General features: G+C 43.2%; 1 protein-coding gene across 1 annotated transcript in view; it reads right to left on the reverse strand.

Moving 5' to 3' along the window:
• epsti1 (epithelial stromal interaction 1) overlaps positions 1–26,178 on the reverse strand; it is a 32,346-nt gene extending 6,168 nt beyond the window's left edge. The window contains exons 1-8 of the mRNA XM_060929904.1: positions 25,912–26,178; positions 19,052–19,110; positions 6,723–6,806; positions 5,010–5,083; positions 4,828–4,911; positions 3,066–3,139; positions 2,440–2,524; positions 133–216 (exon numbers count right to left, since the gene is read on the reverse strand). Of these exons, the coding sequence (XP_060785887.1) occupies positions 133–216; positions 2,440–2,524; positions 3,066–3,139; positions 4,828–4,911; positions 5,010–5,083; positions 6,723–6,806; positions 19,052–19,110; positions 25,912–26,057 (690 nt within the window). The 5' untranslated portion in view covers positions 26,058–26,178. The remainder of the gene's footprint in view (positions 1–132; positions 217–2,439; positions 2,525–3,065; positions 3,140–4,827; positions 4,912–5,009; positions 5,084–6,722; positions 6,807–19,051; positions 19,111–25,911) is intronic.
• Between the last annotated feature and the right edge of the window lie 229 nt (positions 26,179–26,407).

A 26,407-nucleotide genomic window follows, 5' to 3' on the forward strand; every position in this document is an offset into this window, starting at 1 on the left:
ACTAGGATAAATGAATCAAGGGCACATACTGGTGCTTTTTTCTTGGATATGGCCTAGGCCTTAAAGTGAAACAGACATTAAAGTGCAGGTAATGGTTTTGGGTTTTTTTTTTAACTGCTTTGAGTCTGGTACCTTCTTTCTTTGTTCATCTTTCTTCTGCTGCAGGGTCACTTGTTCCTCAGCCTTCCTGGCCTCCCTGTATTCGCGCCCTCGAGCCTGTGAAGAAACGCCTCAATATGAATCAGACCACTAAAGCTGATACAATCACACAGATGGGCAGAGCCCTGAACAGCGAGTATCAGATGGTCTTTTGTGATATAATTCTGAGATTCTTAACACAATGAGGTGCTATGAGGATGGGTGAGGCAAGAGTGTGTAAAAGATGAAGAGATCCTTTGTGCGTTTGGACAGATAGCCTAGAGACACCAGGGAATGGCTGCTCTGTTTGGAATGGCTTTAGAGCAAGAGGAATAGGTGGGACGACCTGGGCCGGGCATCCTGGGAAGTTAACTCAAATGATCATATACACAAACAGAGGATATGGAGGAGATTAATCGGTCTTGTCTTCTCAGGGGCCACAAAACCACATCAAGACGACGTCTTTCCACATACACTTTGATCAGCTGGCTTACGACATTTAGATTGGAGCATTCCATTACTTTTCTTGGAGGGCTTCCAGAGATTTGAATCAATACCCTGTGAAGCACATTCAAAAAAGCCTCCTCTTCTAGAAAACTGATGGGACCAAACTTCTGTTACTTATGCAGTATGCCTGTACAGAACTAACCTCTGATGGTTTAATATGTTTGTTAGCAGGATGTTCTTCTACAGATGGAAGGACTGGCTATCCAGAGAAGAAAAGCTTGCACAACAATACAGTAAGCCACACAAAAACTTTTTCCCCCTCACCACAGGACCTGCAAAAGCAATGTCGTCAGATGCCACATTCAAGTGGTTCATACAATAAAACAGGCCCCACGCTTCTCATGTCTCAGTCTCCTGTCTGCAGAATCATCCCTGGCCTGCTGAGGCACAGACTGAGATAGAATACTATTTTACTATAAAGGATATTATTTTTAGAGCACATTTAAAAATACACATCATCCCATAGCAGCTGTGCTTTGTCTGCTTAGCTAAGTGAGCAAAGTGGCCAGGAGTAGAAAGAAGCAGGATTCAGCAAGGAAGCTTAATTTGTTCTGACAATCACTGTAAATCATGAGTTACTTTGAATCTATTACACGATTGCCAACTTTATGGAATATAAGTAGCCACTGAGATGCAATATATATATATATATATATATATATATACACACACATACACTAGCTATCACTGGAATCATTATACAGCAGTTATAGAAGAGAGATCAATGCTCATCTCATTATCTCTAGCCACTTTATCCTGTTCTACGGGGTTGCAGGCAAGCTGGAGCCTATCCCAGCTGACTACGGGCGAAAGGCGGGGTATACCCTGGACAAGTCGCCAGGTCATCACAGGGCTGACACATAGACACAGACAACCATTCACACTCACATTCACACCTACGGTCAATTTAGAGTCACCAGTTAACCTAACCTGCATGTCTTTGGACTGTGGGGGAAACCAGAGCACACGGAGGAAACCCACGCGGACAACATGCAAACTCCGCACAGAAAGGCCCTCGCTGGCCATGGGGCTCGAACCCGGACCTTCTTGCTGTGAGGCGACAGCACTAACCACTACACCACCGTGCCGCCAGAGATCAATGCAAACAACCAAAATAAATTCTTGTTTCACAGATATTACAGAGTGCTTGTCAGTTCCCTATAATAACCCATTATGATATAAGTATTTGGAAATGCATGGTTTAGCAAATTAAATGATACTGAGGCAGTGACAATGATGCTGCACTGATAGCACCAATTACATCGTCGTAGACTGCTGATGTCATTGGCTGAGACACTGGCTGCAGTCCAGGTACTTTCACTAGAACAATGCAGGTTATACCACACCAGTCTGCCCTTTTCCTGCACTCTCACACATCCTTCTGCATTCTGTGAACTCTGGGAAGTCCCTTCAACTCTGCTCATATCATTGTGCAAAAGCAGCACTTGTATCCTCACATTGGCTGGCCATGAAGACAAAGTCTGTGTATTTATATTTGGAGGAAATTCAATGACGGGCTTAGATAGCCCTCTCCAATGTGTGGGTATAGAGGAGATAATTCAGAGAGGAAGTTGAGCCCATTGGCAGACTGACTCTTGTCTGCAGATGAATGCACCATGCTGATGAAAGCCCTCAAGAGGAGCCTGTTTATTCTGAAAACATACATCAAAGTCAGATCAATTGGTGTGAATTACCCTAGTGCCTTGGGCTGTAACCTCAGTGCCACAGCTATGCGGCAAAGATTTGAACCCAGGCCTATGGAACACACAGTGCATTCTTTGCCTGTCATCTTACCCAAGATGACACGGGTGTGGAGCTGCTCGCTGCCATAGGAACTGAGCTGGACTTCTCAAGCCTTTGAAGATGTGCTTCTCTTTTCCTGCACAGCAGAAAGACACAAGATTACATAATAATATGCCTACCAGCAGAATACTGAATTTTTGTTAATTAATGGCTACACTTTTAAACCAATTTCAATATCAGTGTGTCCAACATAACAGAAATGACTGAAGAGTTCAAAGAATAATCATGTCCCATAAACTCTCTCTAGACTTAAGTGCACACATTGTCATTTGATAACTGCAGTGGTTTATTTTGCCAGTTTGGGGCATTCCCACGACCATGAATAATTTATGTCTTTGGACACCACTGATAATGTGGACTTCTTCTTTTGTTGTTTTAATCGACTCACTGCTCAAACAGACTTGAACTCCTGCTGCGCCTGCTTTAGTGCTACCGTGTCTACTGGAGTAGACAGTAATGGAAAAAGGCTGTCGTTCTTTGAAACCATGTTCTCAGATTTGTTATTTTTGGATTTGAGCCAGTAGAGCAACAGGGACCAACTCCCTCCTAATGACTGAACACTGCATTCTTAACTCCATGGGGATGTGACAACATCTAATGAAAATATGTGAACATACATTAAAAGTTCGGGTTGGTACAGCTTCTTTCTCTCTTGCTCCTCCTCCTTTTTCCTTGTTTCTAGTCTGTTGGCCTGCAAAGCAATTTCGACATATAATAATGTGTAACTTTATTGTCTCTATTATGGTGAACACTGAAAATGTTTCAAATATACACCGATCAGCCATAAAATTAAAAACACTGACAGGCAAAGTGAATTACATTGATTATGTTGTTACAGTGACACCTGTCAAGGGGTGTAATATATTAGGCAGCAAGAGAACAGTTCTTGAAGTTGATGTGTTGGAATCAGGAAAAATGAGCAAGTGTAAGGATCTGAGCAACTTTGACAAGGGCCAAGTTGTGATGGCTAGATGACTGGGTCTGAGCATCTCCAAAATGGCACACCTTATGGGGTGTTCCCAGTATGCAGTGGTTAGTACCTACCAAAAGTGGTCCAAGGAAGGACATCCGGTGAATTGGTGACAGGGTCATGGGTGTCGAAGGCTCACTGATTCGCATGCAGCATGAAGGCTAACCCATATGGTCCAATCCTACAGAAGAGCTCCTGTAGCACAAACTGCTGAAAAAGTTAATGCTGGCTAAAACAGAAAGGTGTCAACATTAACTTTTTCAGCAGTTTCATGTCCCATGCAAATCAATGAGCCTTTGACACCCATGACCCTGTCAGCAGTTCACCCATTGTTCTTCCTTGGACCACTTTTGGTACGTACTAACCACTGCATACTAGGAACACCCCACAAGATGTGCCCCCAGTCATCTAGCCATCACAATTTGGCCCTTGTCAAAGTTGCTCAGATCCTTACACTTGCTCATTTTTCCTGCTTCCAACACATCAACGCCAGGTCATTGTAGGGCTGGCACATAGAGACAAACAACCATTCACACACACATTCTCACCTACGGTCAATTTAGAGCCACCAATTAGCCTAACCTGCATGTCTTTGGACTGTGGGGGAAAACGGAGCACCCGGAGGAAACCCACACAGACACAGGGAGAACATGCGAACTCCACACAGAAAGGACCCCGTTGGCCACTGGGCTTGAAGCCAGAACCTTCTTGCTGTGAGGCAACAGAGCTAACCACTACACCACCGTGCCACCCCCTAGTCATCTAGTCATCACAATTTGGCCCTTGTCAAAGTCGCTCAGATCCTTACACTTGCCCATTTTTCCTGCTTCCAACACATCAACTTCAAGAACTGACTGTTCTCTTGCTGCCACATCTTGACAGGTGCCAGTGTAACAACAACATAATCAATGTAATTCAGTTGACCTGCCAGTGTTTTTAATATTATGGCTGATGAGTGTATACATAAATTACTTGGGTAAGAAAATAATTAATTTCAACCTGAACACAAAACACAAATTGGCTGTTTTTATAAAGACAAACAAATTATTTATCAGTCACTTAATTGGCAGTAATTGTTATTTTATGGGTGACTGGAATATGTCTAACCAAATTCTTCTTTCAACTGTTGTAGTTTGTGGCTATTAATATGATTAAACTCATTAACTAGTAAGTCCTAGTTTCTGTATATAAGTCTATCGATTAATTTTATTTAATTGCAGTGCATGATAACAGTATGACAGGTCTCAGCAATGACCTCTAGAGTTTTAAAGCAGCACTACAACAATGTAATAAAACCTCAGCTCAAAATCAGAACACTTATTCAATGACTCCAGTTGATCAAATCTAGAAAGTACACAAATAATTAAATATTCAGGTGAAAAAAAAGTCAATTTATCATCCTGTCACACTTTCTCTCTCTGTTTGGCCTTCATCCTCTGATTCTCTTCTTCCTCTTCTTGTCTCCTGGATTGGTCCATGTACTGTCGGATGAGCTATGGAAAGCCCCAAAATATAATAAAGAATTACAATGCATATAAACATACATGGTCATTGGGGAATTCGTTTTAAATTCTAAACAGAATGGCAGTACCTTTTTCTGGAGTTTAGACTGGTTAGCCACCATCTGCTGTCTCCGTCGTGCGTCTGACAATGATACAGTCCCACCTATGACACAGAAAACATTAGCAGGACTTTATAACTTAAATTTTTGTGTCTACTAGTGCATCTCAAAAAATTAGAATATTGTGAAAAAGTTCAATATTTTCCATCAGCTATTTAAGAAAGTGAAAATATTATATATTATAGACTCATTACACATAAACTAAAATGTTTCAAGCATTTTTCTATTTTAATTTTAATCAGTATGGCATACAGTACAAAAACATAAAAAAACATCTCAAAATATTAGAATATTTCATTTTGAGTTTGAGTAAAACAGTATGAACACAGTGTATCTCTCGGTCTAGTTCAGTACACACAACCACAATCATGGGGAAGACTGCTGACTTGACTGTTGTCCAGAAGATGATCACTGATGCCCTCCACAAGGAGGGTAAGCCACAAAAGGTCATTGCTGAAAAGGGTGGCTGGAAAAGGTGCACAAGCAACAGGGATGGCCGCAGTCTTGAGAGGATTGTCAAGAAAAGTTGATTCAAGAACTTGGGAGAGCTTCACAAGGAGTGGACTGAGGCTGGTGTCAGTGTATCAAGACCCATCACGAACAGACATCTTCAAGAAAGGGGATACAACTTTCACATTCCTAATATCAAGCTACTCCTGAGCCAGAGACAATGTCAGAAGTGTCTTATCTGGGCTAAGGAGAGAAAGAAATGGACTGTTGCTCAGTGGTCCAAAGTCCTCTTTTCAGATGAAAGTACATTTTGCATTTAATTTGGAAATCACGGTTCTAGAGTCTGGAGGAAGAGTGGAGAGGCACAGAATCCAAGGTGTTTGAAGCCCAGTGTGAAGTTTCCACAGTCTGTGATGATTTGGGGTGCCATGTCATCTGCTGGTGTTGGTCCACTGTATTTTATCAAGTCCAAAGTCAACACAGCCATCTACCAGGAGATTTTAGAGCACTTCATGCTTCCATCTGCTGACGAGCTTTTTGGAGATGCTGATTTCCTTTTCCAGCAGGACTTAGCACCTACCCACAGTGCCAAAACATTTTTTTCACAGTGCCAAACTACTACCAAATGGTTTGCTGACCATGATATTACTGTGTTTGATTGGCCAGCCAACTTGCCTGACCTGAACCCCATAGAGAATCTATGGGGTATTGTCAAGAGGAAGATGAGAAACACCCGACCGAAAAATACAGATACGCTGAAGGCCACTATCAAAGCAACCTGGGCTTCAGTAACACCTCAGCAGTGCCACAGACTGATCACCTCCATGCCACACCACATTGATACAGTAATTCATGGTAAAGGAGCCCCAACCAAGTATTGAGTGTATAAATGAATATACTTTTCAGAAGTTGGACATTTCTGTATTGTAAATCCTTTATTTGATTGATCTTAGGGAATATTCTAATAATTTGAGATACTGGATTTCTGATTTTCATGAGCTATAAGCCATAATCATCAAAATTAAAACAAAAAAGGCTTTAAATATTTCACTTTACATGTAATGAATATAGAATATATGAAAGTTTACCTTTTTGAATTAAATTACGAAAAAAAGGAACTTTTTCATGGTATTTTAATTTTTTGAGATGCACTAGTATAGTAAGTGTCATATATATATATATATATATATATATATATATATATATATATATATATATATATATGCTTATTACCTAGCTTCTCTGGGGCCAGTTGAATGGGGCCAGGCTGATGTTCCTTCTTCCATCTCATCAGATCATTCTCTTCTTTCTGTGACACTGCAGAAGGAAAGATAAGGTACAGACACTTTCCAGTGTGTTCCCTACACCTCCTTAAATCATCTATCTATCTATCTATCTATCTATCTATCTATCTATCTATCTATCTATCTATCTATCTATCTATCTATCTATCTATCTATCTATCTATCTATCTATCTATCTATCTATCTACAACCCTGATTCCAAAAAAGTTGGGACAAAGTACAAATTGTAAATAAAAACGGAATGCAATGACGTGGAAGTTTCAAAATTCCATATTTTATTCAGAATAGAACACAGATGACATATCTCATCTCATTATCTCTAGCCGCTTTATCCTGTTCTACAGGGTCGCAGGCAAGCTGGAGCCTATCCCAGCTGACTATGGGCGAAAGGCGGAGTACACCCTGGACAAGTCGCCAGGTCATCACAGGGCTGACACATAGACACAGACAACCATTCACACTCACATTCACATCTCATCTCATCTCATTATCTCTAGCAGCTTTATCCTTCTACAGGGTCGCAGGCAAGCTGGAGCCTATCCCAGCTGACTACGGGTGAAAGGCGGGGTACACCCTGGACAAGTCGCCAGGTCATCACAGGGCTGACACATAGACACAGACAACCATTCACACTCACATTCACATCTACGGTCAATTTAGAGTCACCAGTTAACCTAACCTGCATGTCTTTGGACTGTGGGGAAACCGGAGCACCCGGAGGAAACCCACGCGGACACGGGGAGAACATGCAAACTCCACACAGAAAGGCCCTCACCGGCCACAGGGCTCAAACCTGGACCTTCTTGCTGTGAGGCGACAGCGCTAACCACTACACCACCGTGCCACCCCCAGATGACATATCAAATGTTTAAACTGAGAAAATGTATCATTTAAAGAGAAAATTAGGTGATTTTAAATTTCATGGCAACAACACATCTCAAAAAAGTTGGGACAAGGCCATGTTTACCACTGTGAGACATCCCCTTTTCTCTTTACAACAGTCTGTAAACGTCTGGGGACTGAGGAGACAAGTTGCTCAAGTTTAGGGATAGGAATGTTAACCCATTCTTGTCTAATGTAGGATTCTAGTTGCCCAACTGGCTTAGGTCTTTTTTGTCATATCTTCTGTTTTATGATGTGCCAAATGTTTTCTATGGGTGAAAGATCTGGACTGCAGGCTGGCCAGTTCAGTACCCGGACCCTTCTTCTACACGATGCTGTAATTGATGCAGTATGTGGTTTGGCATTGTCATGTTGGAAAATGCAAGGTCTTCCCTGAAAGAGACGTCATCTGGATGGGAGCATATGTTGCCCTACAACCTGGATATACCTTTCAGCATTGATGGTGTCTTTCCAGATGTGTAAGCTGCCCATGCCACACGCACTAATGCAACCCCATACCATCAGAGATGCAGGCTTCTGAACTAAGCGCTGATAACAACTTGGGTGTCCCTGATTTCCATAAAGAACTTCAAATTTTGATTCGTCTGACCACAGAACAGTTTTCCACTTTGCCACAGTCCATTTTAAATGAGCCTTGGCCCAGAGAAGACGTCTGTGCTTCTGGATCATGTTTAGATACAGCTTCTTCTTTGAACTATAGAGTTTTAGCTGGCAACGGCGGATGGCACGGTGAATTGCGTTCACAGATAATGTTCTCTGGAAATATTTCTGAGCCCATTTTGTGATTTCCAATACAGAAGCATGCCTGTATGTGATGCAGTGCCGTCTAAGGGCCCGAAGATCACGGGCACCCAGTATGGTTTTCTGGCCTTGACCCTTACGCACAAAGATTCTTCCAGATTCTCTGAATCTTTTGATGATATTATGCACTGTAGATGATGATATGTTCAAACTCTTTGCAATTTTACACTGTCAAACTCCTTTCTGGTATTGCTCCACTATTTGTCGGCGCAGAATTAGGGGGATTGGTGATCCTCTTCCCATCTTTACTTCTGAGAGCCGCTGCCACTCCAAGATGCTCTTTTTATACCCAGTCATGTTAATGACCTATTGCCAATTGACCTAATGAGTTGCAATTTGGTCCTCCAGCTGTTCCTTTTTTGTACCTTTAACTTCTCCAGCCTCTTATTGCCCCTGTCCCAACTTTTTTGAGATGTGTTGCTGTCATGAAATTTCAAATGAGCCAATATTTGGCATGAAATTTCAAAATGTCTCACTTTCGACATTTGATATGTTGTCTATGTTCTATTGTGAATACAATATCAGTTTTTGAGATTTGTAAATTATTGCATTCTGTTTTTATTTACAATTTGTACTTTGTCCCAACTTTTTTGGAATCGGGGTTGTGTATATATATAATGTGTGTATGTGTATGTGAGTGTGTTTGCAGTGTTTTAACTATTTAAATGAATAAAAAAGTATTTAAATGCACTATCACACACAAATAATCATTAAATAATTAATTAAGATGTACTGTAATGTTTTGTTAAGTAAGGTTTCCCTTAAAATGATTAACATTTACAATTATTGTCTTCAATAATAGCTTTGAAGATATATTTGAAATATGTCAACGTTTTAGTTAATTCTGTAGTCAATATACCCTATACATTTTCAAAACAAACAAAATGTGTTATTCCAAGACATTTTTGAAATTTTAGCAAGAAATATATATTGCTTTGATAAAGCAAAGGGAATCAAATAATTTTTTTACATTAAACAGCTCAAAATTTTCAGTGTAACATGATTTAACACAGAAGCATAAATAATCAGTATACCCAGCTTATTTTGGGTTAGCCATGAGCACTAAACAAATAAAAAAAATTTATATTACTTGTGAATGAGTGTGTTGTTCAGTACTCATCATTCCAAGACAGAACAATATGTACTTGGAGGTTAAAATTGCATTTAAAGGTTCTGACTGCAAAGTTGAATTCTGGGCAAAATGTTCTATGTCTGTAGCTGTTGGAGTTTTGAGATGTTGCGATGTTGCACACACTGTGCATCCTATGTGTTACTGTTTTGCCGAGATAAAATGCGTCCCGCATTTTACAATTCCAAAAGTTGCCAAAGTAAGCAAGCAGCAATATCACATGACCACTGTGGGGTGTGTTTGACCTACTTTTAACCAAAACAAGTTGGCATGGGCAGACACAGCAGACTTGGCTCTCCTGCCAACCTAAAAGCCAGCAGAAAGAAAAGGAAAGCCTGCCTAGTGAGTGCAAGACAGAGCAAGGTTAGATGACGTAATTTTTTTGGATAGATAACTAAATCATTCTAGCTAGCACTTAGCTATCTTAGCCTTAGAAATTATGAACTCGACTCCATGGTAGCGAGTATGGAGTTATAGGGGCCTTTAACATGACATCCTTGTAGCTGCAGATTTGTTTATCCGGCCAAGACAACGACCGACACAAGCATATGCGAGTGATTGTAAGCCCAATTTGGTACATCTACAGATAAACTTGTAGAAGTTACATCTAAAAGAACAATGCCAGAGACCTGTAGTGCTTTTGGATGTATTAAGAGACGTGGATATAAGCCTGGTTTAACTTTTCACTGCTTCCCAGCAAACACAGAAAGACAAGAAAAATGTCAAACTTCAGTTAAACGGGAAGACTGAATGCCAACAAAGCATTACTGTATGTGTGGAGAACATTTTATATCAGGTTAGTGTGAAAGCTCTGTGCACGTTAAAATGTATATCTGGATGTGGGCTTTGGACACCATATTAGACCTAATGCTTGGCGAGACTAGCAGCATATTTTTGATGTATTGATAATGTAAACGAGGCTAAGCACCATAAAATATACTAAATTTAGGCCCTGGCTTGTTTATTACTGTTAGAAGTCAGTGTTTACCTTTGTCATAATCAGGCCCTGGCTTGTTTATTACTGTTAGAAGTCCGCGTTTACCTTTGTCATAATCAGGTATTTTTCTTTATCAGGAAGTTCCCATAACATTCTGGCATGAAACCTGCCTCAAAATATTGGTAGGCATCCATACTTTTGTGTGCCTTTAGCATCTCCAGTGTAATTAGAAGTCCAAATACTAAATAGTTCAGGATATCGTAGTATCTCAAATCCAGTAGCTACCCCGATAGCAGAGGGTCGTTGAAACGACATAGAGTTTTGGTCAGAATGGTCGGTTTCCGTCGTACGTCAGAAAATCAACGTTGAAACGGCGCCGTGAAACGTCGATTTCTCCGCCGTCTGAGAGGGTCGATTTATCACCGTTGAATCAACGTGGGTAAAGGTTGATCTGTCGACCGTCAGAGAAGGTTGAATATACGACGTTGAACCATCGTCACTTTTGCCGGCCAGTTTTCAACATTGGTAGGATGAGCAACTGGCCCGGCGGCACGGTGGTGTAGTGGTTAGCGCTGTCGCCTCACAGCAAGAAGGTCCTGGGTTCGAGCCCCGGGGCCGGCGAGGGCCTTTCTGTGTGGAGTTTGCATGTTCTCCCCGTGTCCGCGTGGGTTTCCTCCGGGTGCTCCAGTTTCCCCCACAGTCCAAAGACATGCAGGTTAGGTTAACTGGTGACTCTAAATTGACCGTAGGTGTGAATGTGAGTGTGAATGGTTGTCTGTGTCTATGTGTCAGCCCTGTGATGACCTGGCGACTTGTCCAGGGTGTACCCCGCCTTTCGCCCATAGTCAGCTGGGATAGGCTCCAGCTTGCCTGCGACCCTGTAGAAGGATAAAGCGGCTAGAGATAATGAGATGAGATGATGAGCAACTGGCCCGTAGCCAGGGGGGATCGGAGGGTTTGTTCGATCCCCCCCCGCGACACCGCGCCCCGGACGCCTCAAGATTTATTCATTTGTTTATGTCCGATGAATATACATTGATTCACATTTAAATTTACAATATCAAATCCAGACTAATCAAAAAAAAAAGTAGACTAAGTGAGGACGAGTTAGAAAAACGGGTTCATTTCTCCTATGTTTATGTTTACACGTTTTGTTCAGACTGCTTTACACCCCAATCCAGTGGGTGGCGGTAATGCCCCCATTAGACCCCTTTCACTGACGTCACCCGAAACAAACCCTGCGCCACATTGGAAGACCAACAAACTCGTGATTAGGGGGAAATAACGGCAGCGCGCGGTATGTGAACCCACGAGGCACTTGGTTCATCAAAAACCTACAATGGTAAACTTCTGTGCTGTGTTAGGGTTCTAACAAAGCTGATGGGAAAGGTGAAAAGAAGTCTTTCTACAGAATACCAGCTGTGATTGAGACACAAGCAAACCAAGGAGCTTTCTGCCAGGAGACAGAGAGAGGTTCTATTTCATGCCTCCTGACCGCCAGAGGCGGCACAGCCTGTGGATGATATCCTTCGCGTAGCGCAAGTCGAGACTTATACCAACAAAGAAGTCGTGATGACGTACCTCATGCATAAGAGGCACTGCAGCACGTCATTCGTCCTCTTATTCTTCTCGCGCTTGATTCGAGCATCCCAAGTTAATTACCGGATTACCGGAATCCTGTACGGCGGTTCCCCCGTGAAGGAATTTATATTCTAAAAAAAAAAAAAAAAAAAGAAGGAAAGGAACAAGAAAGGTAAGCTCACGGAGGCTCTTCCCGTGATCGGAAGTGCACGGCGGTTCACCCCGTGTTCACCCCCGCACACACACACTCACATCCCCGCGGTGGTTTTCCCCGTTTTGTTGACAAGTGTGGTGTATTCCCTAGTTAGCACGGTGGCTCTCCCCGTGTCTGACTAGCTAGCTAGCCAACTCGTTAGCCCTGTCACTCGTGTTAGCATTGTGTATTCGGTGTTTGATCTACATTATTGTTATTGCGTCGTGTGTTAGTTCGGGTTTGCGTTAGTTGCGCTATGATGGATGTCCTTTCCCTCACATGCAAAACGTGCTTTGCACCACTTGCATCTGAGGACGGTCATTTAGAATGCCCGTCTTGTCTAGGCACCGCTCACCTTCGCTCAGCTTTGACGAACCCTTGCCCAAGCTGTGCCGTCCTACCGCTCACGGTAAGAGAGGCCAGACTTACCGAGTTATTGGCCAAAAGTGACGCGCTGCTCTCGACAACCGAGCATATTGCCGCAGGTGCCCACAAAGCCGTGAAACGCGGCAGCACAGGCCTTCAGGCTGCGCAGCCAGCCAAGAAGAAGGCGAAATCGCACTCCACTTCTGTGCTCAACAAACGGGTAGACGATCTCTCCTCGGCTGTAAGCCGAATAGAGACGTTACTGCTTCAGCTCCAACCCCCTCAGGCAAACATGCAGACCATACCACCAGCAGGTGGTACCCTGGCTACTGCTCCCACCCTGCCTGCCCGAGAGGAGCCAGACGTGGAGGACGATACACTCTCCACTGCCGCCACTGACTCTCTCTTTAATCCAGTGGAAGACGATTCCCTTGAGCTGCCTGGCTCTCCTCGCTTGGGCATTTCCTCTGACGATGCCCCCTCCAGCGTTTTTTCCGACAAAAATGGGGATGGCGGGACTCTCGGCCCCCAATCCTTGCTGGCCACAATTACTGCGGCGCTAGTACAACGTGGGCTACAGCCGCTGCAATCTAACGCTGGTGTGAGCGCCTACTTCAGGCAGCCCTCGGTGGACGCCTCCTCCATCATCCCAAAATGTGACGCCTTTGTGGACGAGTTCCAGACGGCGTTTAAAACTGCAGCTGCACGTTCCCACCCCACCTCTGTGGCACGCGCTATGAGTAACATGGCTGATGCAGGCCTGTTTGGATTGGATACAATGCCAGCGGTGGATCCCTGTGTGGCGTCTCTGGTGGTCTCCCCAGACGAGGCAGTACGTCCCCAGGTACGCTGTCCAAGCAAGGCCTGTAGGCGCACAGACGATGATCTTGTTCGAGCCTACAATCATGCGGCGCGCATTGGAAGGATCGACAATACGATTTCTCACCTTCTTCTGGCCGCGCAGTCTTCCCTGCTGAAGGCAGACTCAGATCCGGCTGTACGTGAGGCGATTGAAGCCACCCTACAGGGCGTGGGCTTCATGACCCAGGAGTTAGGGCGTCTGATGGCGGTATTAGTGCGCGCTCGCCGCCAGGTCTGGCTTTCGCAAACGCCACTCCCGGACGCGTGCAGAGCCACCCTACGGGAGCTGCCCCTCATACCTGGCCAACTGTTCGGGCTAGCCGCTAAGGACGCTCTGGAACGCCGCGCCCTAGTTTCGGAAACACGGAAACAGCAGGTGGGCTTATCACAGGTGACTCGCTTCCGAGCACCGCAGCCCCCAGCACCACGGCGGGAATTCTCATCCCCCCAGCGCGCGGCACCTCAACGGCAAAGGGAGAATAGACATGCCCCCAGGGGCTCTGCACCCTTTCGCCGCCAGGCATATCCCATGCCCCGCTCCACCCCCACTAACAGTGGAGCGAAGCCCAATCGCACTCCCCGCTGAAGGCCCCGGGCCGACGGTTGGACTGTACACAGAGACTCAACTGGCCGCATGGGCCAGAATCGTTCGCGACCCATGGGTTCTAAAAACAGTGTCAGAGGGTTACAGACTGCAGTTCAGACGTCGGCCCCCTCCAAAGGCCCGTCTCAGGCCCACAATTGTAAAAAGTTCAACAAGATCTCTGGTTCTCCAGTCGGAGATAACCGTTCTTCTGCAGAAAGGGGCCATAGAGGAAGTAGAGTGTTCTCCTACTTTCAACGGCTTCTGTTCAGTTTATTTTGTCGTTCCAAAAAAAGACGGCGGTTTCCGCCCAATTCTAGACCTCCGGGGCTTAAACAAGTACCTAAAGAAAATGCCATTCAAGATGCTGCACACAGCAGACGTTCTGAAGGTAATCTCCCCAGCGGAATGGTTTACTACCCTGGATTTGAAAGACGCCTACTTTCATATCCCGGTGGCACCAGCACATCGTCGGTTCCTCCGCTTTGCCTTCCAGGGCCGTCTGTTCCAATTCAGGGTACTCCCGTTCGGCCTCGCTCTGTCACCCAGAGTCTTCTCGAGATGCATACAGGCAGTACTGTCCCCCCTCATGGAGTCAGGTATGAGGATTCTACCATACCTGGATGACTGGTTAGTCTGTTCCCCGACGAGGGAACGCAGCCTAGCAGATATAGCAACACTGCAGAGCCATGTCTCAGAACTGGGACTGACAATCAATTTAGAAAAGAGCACACTTATCCCGAGCCAATCGGCTCAATTCATTGGCATGATCCTAGACTCACAGACAATGTCCGCGTCCTTGACCAGCCGGCGTGTAGCGAACATCACTTCACTACTGTCACGAGTACGGGTGGGACGAAGACTACGTTTCAGAATACTACTGCGGCTCCAGGGTATGCTCACAGCAGCAGCCCAGATCCTCCCCTTGGGTCTGCTGGAACTCCGGCCTCTGCAAATATGGCTGATTGGCCTCAGCCTCGACGTGACCCGTCACAGGAAGACACCCGTTCTTATCACAGAACATTGCATGTCTGCCCTCAGCCCATGGCGGAAGGAGACCTTTTTAACATCAGGTGTTCCGCTTGGTGCAGCACCCACACACAGGGAGATTGTGACTACAGACGCCTCTCTTACAGGGTGGGGCGCAGTATGGCAACACAGAGCAGTCAGTGGGTTGTGGAGCAAAGAAGAGATGGGCGAACACGTCAGTCTCCTCGAAATCAGAGCAGTACACCTGGCTCTAAAACACCTTATGCCATACCTACAGGGGCGCCACGTACTGGTCAGATCAGACAATGTGACGACGGTGTACAACATCAACCACCAGGGGGGAACACGATCCCCCACTGCTTTTCGCTTAACTCAATCTCTACTGAAGTGGGCCTTCCCCAGGCTGGCATCCCTCAGGGCAGTCCACTTGCCAGGGAAACTGAATGCGGTGGCAGACTCCCTGTCGAGACAACGCCTCGACCCGGGGGAGTGGCGCCTGAGCCCACAGGTGGTACAGCAGGTTTGGGATCGCTTTGGTACAGCAGCGGTGGACCTGTTTGCCAGCAAAGAGTCCACACACTGCCAAAAGTGGTTCTCTCGCACGCAGGAGGACGAAGCACTGGGCTTGGACGCCATGGCACACGAGTGGCCGGACGAACTGCTGTATGCCTTTCCACCGATTCCCCTCCTTCTGGAGGTGCTACTTCGGATACGCCAGTGCTGTCACCGTGTTCTGCTGGTGGCTCCGCGATGGCCAGCGAGACCGTGGTTTGCTGTGCTTCATTCCCTGCTGACCGGAACTCCGTGGCAACTACCGCTCAGAAGGGACCTACTGTCTCAGATGGAGGGCAAAGTTTGGCACTCCTGCCCGGAACGTCTCCAGCTGTGGGTGTGGCCCTTGGGCCCGACAACCCTCTGTTAGAGTTTGACCCAGCGGTCATCAATACCTTAGAGAACGCGAGGGCCCCCTCAACTAGGTCGTTGTATGACAACCGCTGGAAATTGTTCAAGACGTGGTGTGAGACCGTAAGCGTTTCTCCCACGGGTTGTCCTATACCCGTACTGCTCAAGTTTCTACAGAAACTACTTGATGAGGGTAAATCCCCATCTACCGTGAAAGTCTATGTAGCAGCTATCTCTGCGAGGCATGATAAAGTGGAGGGTGCGACTATTGGTGCACATAGTCTCATCCGCAACTTTCTTAGGGGCGCTAGACGCCTCCACCCCTACAGAGCCCCTCGCAGCCCTCAGTGGGATTTGCATCGCGTACTAGACTCTCTGTGCCAGGCCCCTTTCGAACCATTGGCTGAAGCGGACATGAGATGGGTTTCCTTGAAGACCGTTTTTCTCTTAGCTATGGTCTCGGCAAAACGTGTGAGTGAGTTACACGCACTCTCAGTCAGCCCAGATTGTATGAGATGGGGACCAAATCTATCTGGCGTTACGCTATGGCCAAACCCAGCCTTTCTGCCGAAGGTTCTATCTCCATCCTTTATTAACCAATCCATTGAGCTTGCTTCTTATGAGGACCGTCTAGACCTATGCCCTGTGCGAGCCTTGAGGCACTATGTGTCTCGGACCGAAGCCACGAGACGGTCAGACCAACTGTTTGTCACTTATGGAGGTGGTGCAATTGGCTCGCCTGTATCTAAACAGCGCCTCTCACATTGGGTTTGCGAGGTGATTTCCCTTGCACACAAGTCAGCTGATTCCCTACCAGTGGGCAGTGTAATGTGCCACAACACCAGGAGCTTGGCTACCTCATGGGCAGCCCTGAGGGGAACCCCGCTATCTGACATCTGTGCAGCAGCAACATGGTCTGGCCCTTCAACATTCACCAGGTTTTATAGGGTAAATGTGGCATCACCTACAAGCCTTGGGCCTGCCATTCTTTCAATTATGGATTGACATACTCGTCCTCATGACAGTGCTGGTATTAGTCATCCACAGGCTGTGCCGCCTCTGGCGGTCAGGAGGCATGAAATAGAACGCTAGTTACGAATGTAACTGTGGTTCTATGAATGCCGGATGACCGCCAGAGTTCCCAGTCACTCGGACATCGCAACCGCGAGAAGTTTTCCGAGGACGAATGACGTGCTGCAGTGCCTCTTATGCATGAGGTACGTCATCACGACTTCTTTGTTGGTATAAGTCTCGACTTGCGCTACGCGAAGGATATCATCCACAGGCTGTGCCGCCTCTGGCGGTCATCCGGCATTCATAGAACCACAGTTACATTCGTAACTAGCGATTTAGCTGCTTTATGCAGAGCGGATCTGAATACTTCAAGTGTATTTTGTTACTGGTAAGTCACTAGGCTAGAGTGTTGTAGAACATTTTTTAAAATGTTTACTGAATAAAAACATCCTTAATTTTATCAAATATTCTCTACTCTATATTTCATTTCTTTCTTTTGTTTTAATTTTCCTCCCTCCATCCCTCTTTGGATTTTAAATATAGTTTTTCCCCATGTCCAAATAATGAGGTAGGGTGGCATTTAGAAACCCATAGCCTACTGCTGACTTTCTTTATCAATGCTGCATCAAATTAATTTTGGTTATGTTTGTCTGTTTCCATGTACAGGTGTCTGCGCCGCAGGAGGAATAGGCCACAATTATAAATAAATCATAAAATGTTTCTAAGAACTTGTTCAAGTGTGTTCTGTTCCTTATAAATGTTAAAAGTTATGCCTCATTAGATAGCTTGACAAACATTAGGAGAGGTGCATTGTTGCATGCATTTTTATATCCTGTTGTACATTAAACAGGACGTAGCCTACGCACATTGATATAAATTAAGTTTCACTTTCATGGTTGAAGTATGCATGTGTGTGTTCATCCTAGGCAAGAGCCCCGATGCTTTATTGTTAGCTAGTTTAATTTAGCCTGTTTTGCTTAATTTGTAGCCTTCCTGTTGTACATAAAACAGGAAGTAAAGTTGGATGAATCATCGCCGAAAATTCAACTATAAATCGACCGAAATACGTAGTTGAATAAAGGGTGAAAGGGGGTCTATTCTCTGTCGGCCACCAGCCACTTTTCAACGTCGTTTCAACGGAAACTCGTATGAGCAAAGCGGTGTTGAATCAACGTCGGTGATCGACGGTGATTCGACGGCGTATAGGTCGAAGAACATGCCGATGATTCCACGTCGAATCAACGACCCTCTGCTATCTGGGTAGTTTGTCGTGAACTTTTTAAGTGGAATAAATACATTTGTGGGTAAATTAAGAAGAAGAAGAAGCCTTTATTTTTGTCACATGTACACTCAAGCACAGCAAAATTCTTCCTCCGCGTTTAACCCATCTGAAGCAGTGAACACATGCATGCGCGCGTGCACACACACACACACGCATGCACACACAGAGTGCGCAGTGGGCAGAATAAATAATAAATAAATACATTTGTGGGTAAATTATATGGATCTGTGACGCCTGCATGTTTCAGCTTTTGGATGTAACGCGATCTCCTGGTGTAATCTAAATTTTTAATTGGCACAATGTTTTCCACATGTCGCCATCTTGGTGTGACGCAGTTCCATAGTTATGCTAATTAGTTAAAGCTCCTCATGTTCAAGCTCCTCACACTCGCCCATTTCTGTGGGGCCATACTGTTTACCACAAGAGGTAGGACAACGGTCCCAGAATAGAGAAAAGCAACCCTCAGCACATTAAAATTATCACATCTCATCCTCATGATATGGTGATACTGTTCTTGCGAGACATAGGAAAATGCCATGCACAATAAAAAAAAAATTCAAATTTCAGATGACTTTGCAGTCAACACCTTTAACTCATGTTTGTATGTTTAACCAAACAGAATGTATGTTGAAATCGTACCTGCAAGGAACAAATAAGAACAGGAAATGTGTGGATAACAAGGGGATGGAAATAACAGTAACCTATCATGACTTACTTTTCAGCAGTTTCTGCCGTTTTGATTCATTTGGTGGGATCATGGTGTATCCATCAGAGCTGAGTGAGCATAAACATAATTAGTTACAGCAGGTACCTTTTACTCACAAGCTCCATCTGTGCCTTGAACTTAACAAATTCCATTGCCTCATTTGCAAAGAATGTCGCAAACAAAGGTGGGGCATGAGTGATTTTATGGTAAACAAAGTCCAAATATGTTCCCACAAATTATCATCTGGAACTTCCCTTAAAACCCATCACAGGAGCTATGACCCAAATGTGTCTGTCCAGAAAGACACTGACAGCAAAAGAAATTCACAGTAATAAGCATCCTCAAGAACACATCAATATCTGGTTTACAGCCATAATTTTACTAATTTATGAAGCGTGATCATTGCTTTTCTTCTATACAGTGTGTAATAAAGAATCTAGTGTTTCATTACTTTAAACAGCTATGTCATACATGGACAAATAACCTGTTGAAGATATTTCACACGTAATCTCCACTGAAGACTTAGGCTACTCATAACCTAATTTGGTTTATGAAAACCAATGTTGAAAAAACAGTTTTGAACTAGCCAAAAAAATGTCATAAATTGTGTGGGTTTTTTTTAAAGAAAAGTTATAGTCTTGCACTCTTTTTTACAGAAGCACACCAAATCCTGTCCCCTGGAATGGTTATTCATGGCACTATAACCAGGGAGGTGAAGTTTCGCAGTGTGCTGCATTTATTTTTCTGCACATTACAATAGAGTGAGAAAAACTGAAAACATCTCTTCTAAATGTGTTTTTAGAAATGTTTGCACATCTCAAAAGATGTCGCAATACTTTTCTGATGGCTACATATAATAAGAACTACTTCAATACCATTATCATCATGTCCATCACTTTTATATACAGTAAATGCAATACCGAATATGTCCATGCAATGCTTATATACTGTATAGTTTCATATACTGCATTGTTAGTCATAGAGTACCCTTCCTGTTATTTCCCATGCTTATCCAAAGTCCTTATTCACTATCGTCTGTAACTCAGTACTTCTGATTCAACTGATCAACTAGTGCATATCATTTACAAAAAGCCATCTTCATTGAGCTTGGAATTTTATAACAGCGCCAGATGCGTTCAAAGGTGTTAATATTCACCATATTTACAACCCCAACTCCAAAAGTGTTGGGATGCTGCGTAAAATGTAAATAAAAACAGAATGCAATGAATTGCAAATGTCATAAACCCATTTTTTTCACAGTAGAACATAAACAACATGTCAAATATTTAAACTAAGACATTTTACTATTTCATGAGAAATATTAGCTCATTTTGAATTTGGTGGCAGTAACACGTCTCAGAAGAGTTGGGACAGGGGCAAGAAAAGGCTGGAAAAGTAAGTGGTACTAAAAAGAAACAGCTGGAGGAATATTTTGCAACTAATTAGGTTAATTGGTAACAGGTCAGTAATATGACTGGATATAAGAACAGCTTAGAGAGGCAGAGTTTCTCAGAAGTAAAGTAAAATTGTGAAGACTTTGAATATCTCATCGTCTACAGGACGTAATATAATCAAAAGATTCTGAGAATCTGGAGAAATCTTTGTGCGCAAGGGACAAGGCTGAAGATCAATATTGGGTGCCCGTGATCTTTGGGCCCTCAGGCGGCACTGCATTAAAAGCAGGCATGATTCTGTAATGGAAATCACTACATGGACTCAGGAACACTTTCAGAAATCATTGTCTGTGATCACAGTTTGCTGTGCCATCCATAAATGCAGGTTCAAGATCTATCATGCAAAGAAGAAGCCATATTTGAATATGATCCAGAAACGCTGCCGTCTTCTCTGGGCCAAAGCTCGTTTAAAATGGACTGAGGCAAAACAGAAAACTGTTCTGTGGTCAGACTAATGAAAATTTGAAATTCTTTTTGGAAACCATGGACGCCACTTCCACCGGTCTAGTGAGGAGAGGGACCATCTGCTTTGTTACCAGCGCTCAGTTCAAAAGGCTGCATCTCTGATGGTATGGGTGTGCATTACTCCCTAAGGCATGGGCAGCTTACACATCTGGAAAGGCACCATCAATGCTTAAAAGTATATACAGGTCTTAGAGCAACATATGCTCCCACTCCCATCCAGACGACATTTTTTTTTTTTCTGGAAAGGGCTTGCATATTTCAGCAAGACAATCCTAAACCACATACTGCATCTATTACAACAGCATAGCTTCATAGTAGAAGAGTATGGGTGCTGAATTGGCCTGCTTGCAGTCCAAACCTTTCACCAATTGAAAACATTTGGTGCATCATGAAACGAAAAATATGACAAAGGACTGTTGAGCAGCTAGAATCCTATATCAGGCAATAATGGGACAACATTCCTCTCCCAAAACTCCAGCAACTGGCCTCCTCAGTTCTCAGATGTTTACGGACTGTTGTTAAAAGAAGAGGGGATGCTATACAGTGGTAAATATGGCCCTCTCCCAGCTTTTCTGATATGTGTTGCTGCCATCAAATTCAAGTTTACATTATTTTTTTTTCTTAAAATGGTACATTTTCTCAGTTTAAACATTTGATATGTTGTCTATGTTCTGTTGTGAAAAATAAGTATATGGGTTTATGAGATTTGCAAATTGTTGCAGTCTGTTTTTGTTTACATTTTACACAGCATCCCAGCTTTTTTGGAATTGGGGTTGTATATGAAAACTTTACATAAACACCATTCTTATGGTGTTCACCACTTCAGAATCAGGAGTCAAAATTTCCTGATATCTGTGTTCATGAATTGTGACATAATGGTGATGTTCAACATGATGTAACCACAGTACATTTTAGCTATAATGACCTTTTCTTTTAGTAATTTGAAGCTAAATCAGTTGAGGTTTACATTTGTTAGTAAACCTAACTAAAATGTCTCATTTTTAAAAATCTTAAACATATCTTCCTTTGCATTTTGTTGTGGATTCTGTATTAACTACTTAATCAAGATATAAAATGTTCATGGAATTTATAGCACATTTTTATGATCCAGTGTTATTGTCAGAAATAAAGCTGGTAAATTAATCACGTATGTGTAAATGTATACACAGGAGCAAGAGTAGGATATGAAAGTTTTTCTGAACTTATGGAATTTTCATGAATACCAATTTTTTGTGTGTGTGTATGTGTAAATGATTTACGCATAAATCCATTTATATCCAGTTTGATAAATAAGGCCCATTGTCTGGATAAATTTGCTAAATACGAGTTAACTATTATCCTCAAATATTAGCTACTTCATGCTTTAGACCACTTGAACTTTGAGTGTCACCTGACATCATCTGACACTGGAAGCAGGTTCCACAGTTAAAGGAAAACTCATCCTTGAAAGGCATTAAATAGGTTTATATTGAGGGAATTGTGCTGCCTTCACTGATCCTGGTGATGATTTGTTGTTTGAGGACCAACACGAGGATGTTGTGAGCGCAGTTACAATGTTGTTTAGTAGGTGAAAAATTTCAAGGATAAAAGTCAGATTTCACTCTTAGCGCCTAAAAAAAAAAGCAAGATTTTCTTTTCTCATTTGACCTATGAATTCCGGAGACTCACTCAACTAGCAATCTATGAGATGACAAGCACACAATGCAATGACGATGATATTAGCATTAAAGTTAAAGCTTTGGAAAGCCATTTGTTTGACCAGAGTATCCAGAAGAGGAGGCAAGAGACCTGGATAGACTAAACGACTAAAGTGCTGCTGCATCTATCTCTTTAGGTAGAAATCAGTCAGCAGGTAGCTGAATGGGATTGTTGGTAATGTAGGAAATAGGCCAACATGTATGTATGTGACAAATAAAGGCTAACTAACTAACTATCGGACTAGAAAGAAGATTACAGCAAGAAGGTCCTGGGTTCGAGCCCAGCAGCCATCGAGGGCCTTTCTGTATGGAGTTTGCATGTTCTCTCTGTGTCCGCGTGGGTTTCCTCCGGTTTCCCCCACAGTCCAAAGGCATGCAGGTTAGGCTAACTGGTGGCTCTAAATTGTGTGAATGTGAGTGTGAATGGTTGTTTGTGTCTATGTGTCAGCGCTGCGATAACCTGGCGACTTGTCCAGGGTGTACCCCGCCTCTCGCCCATAGTCAGCTGGGATAGGCTCCAGCTTGCCTGCGACGCTGTAGAACAGGATAAGCGGCTACAGATAATGAATGGATGGATGAGTACAGTGGTGCTTGAAAGTTTGTGAACCCTTTAGAATTTTCTATATTTCTGCATAAATATGACCTAAAACAACATCAGAATTTCACACAAGTCCTAAAAGTAGATAAAGAGAACCCAGTTAAACAAATGAGACAAAAATATTATACTTGGTCATTTATTTATTGAGGAAAATGATCCAATATTACATATCTGTGAGTGGCAAAAGTATGTGAACCTCTAGGATTAGCAGTTAATTTGAAGGTGAAATTAGAGTCAGGTGTTTTCAATCAATGGGATGACAATCAGGTGTGAGTGGGCACCCTGTTTTATTTAAAGAACAGGGATCTATCAAAGTCTGATCTTTACAACACATGTTTGTGGAAGTGTATCATGGCATGAACAAAGGAGATTTCTGAGGACCTCAGAAAAAGCATTGTTGATGCTCATCAAGCTGGAACAGGTTACAAAACCATCTCTAAAGAGTTTGGACTCCACTAATCCATAGACAAACAGATTGTGTACAAATGGAGGAAATTCAAGACCATTGTTACCCTCCCCAGGAGTGGTCGACCAACAAAGATCACTTCAAGAGCAAGGCATGTAATAGTCGGCAAGGTCACAAAGAACCCCAGGGTAACTTCTAAGCAACTGAAGGCCTCTCTCACATTGGCTAATGTTAATGTTCATGAGTCCACCATCAGGAGAACACTGAACAACAATGGTGTGCATAGCAGGGTTGCAAGGAGAAAGCCACTGCTCTTCAAAAAGAACATTGCTGCTTGTTTGCAGTTTGCTAAAGATCACATGGACAAGCCAGAAGGCTATTGGAAAAATGTTTTGTGGATGGATGAGACCAAAATAGAACTTTTTGGTTTAAATGAGGGGCATTATGTTTGGAGAAAGGAAAACACTGCATTCCAGCATAAGAACCTTATCCCATCTGTGAAACATGTTGGTTTGGGTCTGTTTTGCTGCATCTGGGCCAGGACGGCTTGCCATCATTGATGGAACAATGAATTCTGAATTATACCAGCAAATTCTAAAGGAAAATGTCAGGACACCTGTCCATAAACTGAATCTCAAGAGAAGCTGGGTCATGCAGCAAGACAACGACCCTAAGCACACAAATCGTTCTACCAAAGAATGGTTAAAGAAGAATAAAGTTAATGTTTTGGAATGGCCAAGTCAAAGACCTGACCTTAATCCAGTGGAAATGTTGTGGAAGGACCTGAAGCGAGCAGTTCATGTGAGGAAACCCACCAACATCCCAGAGTTGAAGCTGTTCTGTACGGAGGAATGGGCTAAAATTCCTCCAAGCCGGTGTGCAGAACTGATCAACAGTTACCGCAAATGTTTAGTTGCAGTTATTGCTGCACAAGTGGGTCACACCAGATACTGAAAGCAAAGGTTTACTTACTTTTGCCACTCACAGATATGTAATATTGGGTCATTTTCCTCAATAAATAAATGACCAAGCATAACATTTTTGTCTCCTTTGTTTAACTGGGTTCTCTTTATCTACTTTTAGGACTTGTGTGAAAATCTGATGATGTTTTAGGTCATATTTATGCAGAAATATAGAAAATTCTAAAGGGTTCACAAACTTTCAAGCACCACTGTAGGTGCATATAGAGAATATGAAAAGCCACCATCTACATTACCGTTCAAAAGTTTGGGGTCACCCACACAATTTTGTGTTTTCTATGAAAAGTCACACTTTTATTTACCACCATAAGTTGTAAAATGAATAGAAAATATAGTCAAGACATTTTCCTGGCCATTTTGAGCATTTAATCGACCCCACAAATGTGATGCTCCAGAAACTCAATCTGCTCAAAGGAAGGTCAGTTTTATAGCTTCTCTAAAGAGCTCAACTGTTTTCAGCTGTGCTAACATGATTGTACAAGGGTTTTCTAATCATCCATTAGCCTTCTGAGGCAATGAGCAAACACATTGTACCATTAGAACACTGGAGTGAGAGTTGCTGGAAATGGGCCTCTATACACCTATGGAGATATTGCACCAAAAACCAGACATTTGCAGCTAGAATAGTCATTTACCACATTAGCAATGTATAGAGTGGATTTCTGATTAGTTTAAAGTGATCTTCATTGAAAAGAACAGTGCTTTTCTTTCAAAAATAAGGACATTTCAAAGTGACCCCAAACTTTTGAACGGTAGTGTATAATTACAGTAATTCATGCTGGAGCTGGATTTAATGATCAGGCCCTCACTGGTTTTAATGACTCTAAAACATTTGTGTGATGTCAGTCAGACTAGCTATCTGCTGAGTTCAGTCAGATGAAACAGAAGTGCTCAAGTTCTCCAGTCAGGGGCTGGAGTGCGCCACTGCTCTGCGCATGCGCAGACTTTGTTTACAGAGTTGCGCTTTCAGCAGGCGTTTCGGCAGAACCGAAACGGAAACTTAAGCGGGTGGTGATTTGGAGGAAACGGTTATCTTTCAACAAAAGTATTAAAGTTAGAACCCCTAATTCTAGCATATTTATGAATACCAGTTATATAGCTAACTATTAGAGTATAGGCAGCAGCTTAATCTGTCAAATATGTCTTAAACAAGCCCAGTGTAGCATGTCCGATGGACTCGGTTAATTATGGGGCGCCACATGTAAAAATGTTTCATACTATTAAAATGTAGTGAGGAAAAAGCATGTTATTTATATGGTAATGGCTTACTGCATCGGATTCCGAGAATCTTGAGGTTGTGTGTTTTGGTTTGTGGAGTAATTCTCATTTCCATCCATTTGCGTTTTGTTCACCCGGTGGTCACTTCCAGTGTTTGGCTCCGTCCGTATGTCATCAGTCCTATTCGGATTCATCATTTGGTACTAATTCAAGGTTATTTATAAAGGGTCTTCTCAGATAGTCTTTCGTTAACTGCTCAGCAGAGAGAGAGAGAGATTCACCCTGAGCTCGCAGGTCTATAAAAGGCGTGTCCACTGACAGTGCCAGCTGTGCTGTGGCAAGTAATTATTCCACAGATGTATAATCTACAGTATCTCAGCTATGGTTATAGAATTAGGGTCAGCAATAAAGTCTATGCCATTAGAGTGAACTCAGGGCAATGTGGGATAGTGAAGAATGTTTACAAAACCCATTTCCCAAAAAGAATCAGAACCAGAATCAGAATCATGTTTATTGGCCAGATATTTTGACACACACAGTCAATTGA

Source organism: Neoarius graeffei, chromosome 9, assembly GCF_027579695.1.
Source record: "Neoarius graeffei isolate fNeoGra1 chromosome 9, fNeoGra1.pri, whole genome shotgun sequence".
Classification (NCBI taxonomy): domain Eukaryota; kingdom Metazoa; phylum Chordata; class Actinopteri; order Siluriformes; family Ariidae; genus Neoarius; species Neoarius graeffei.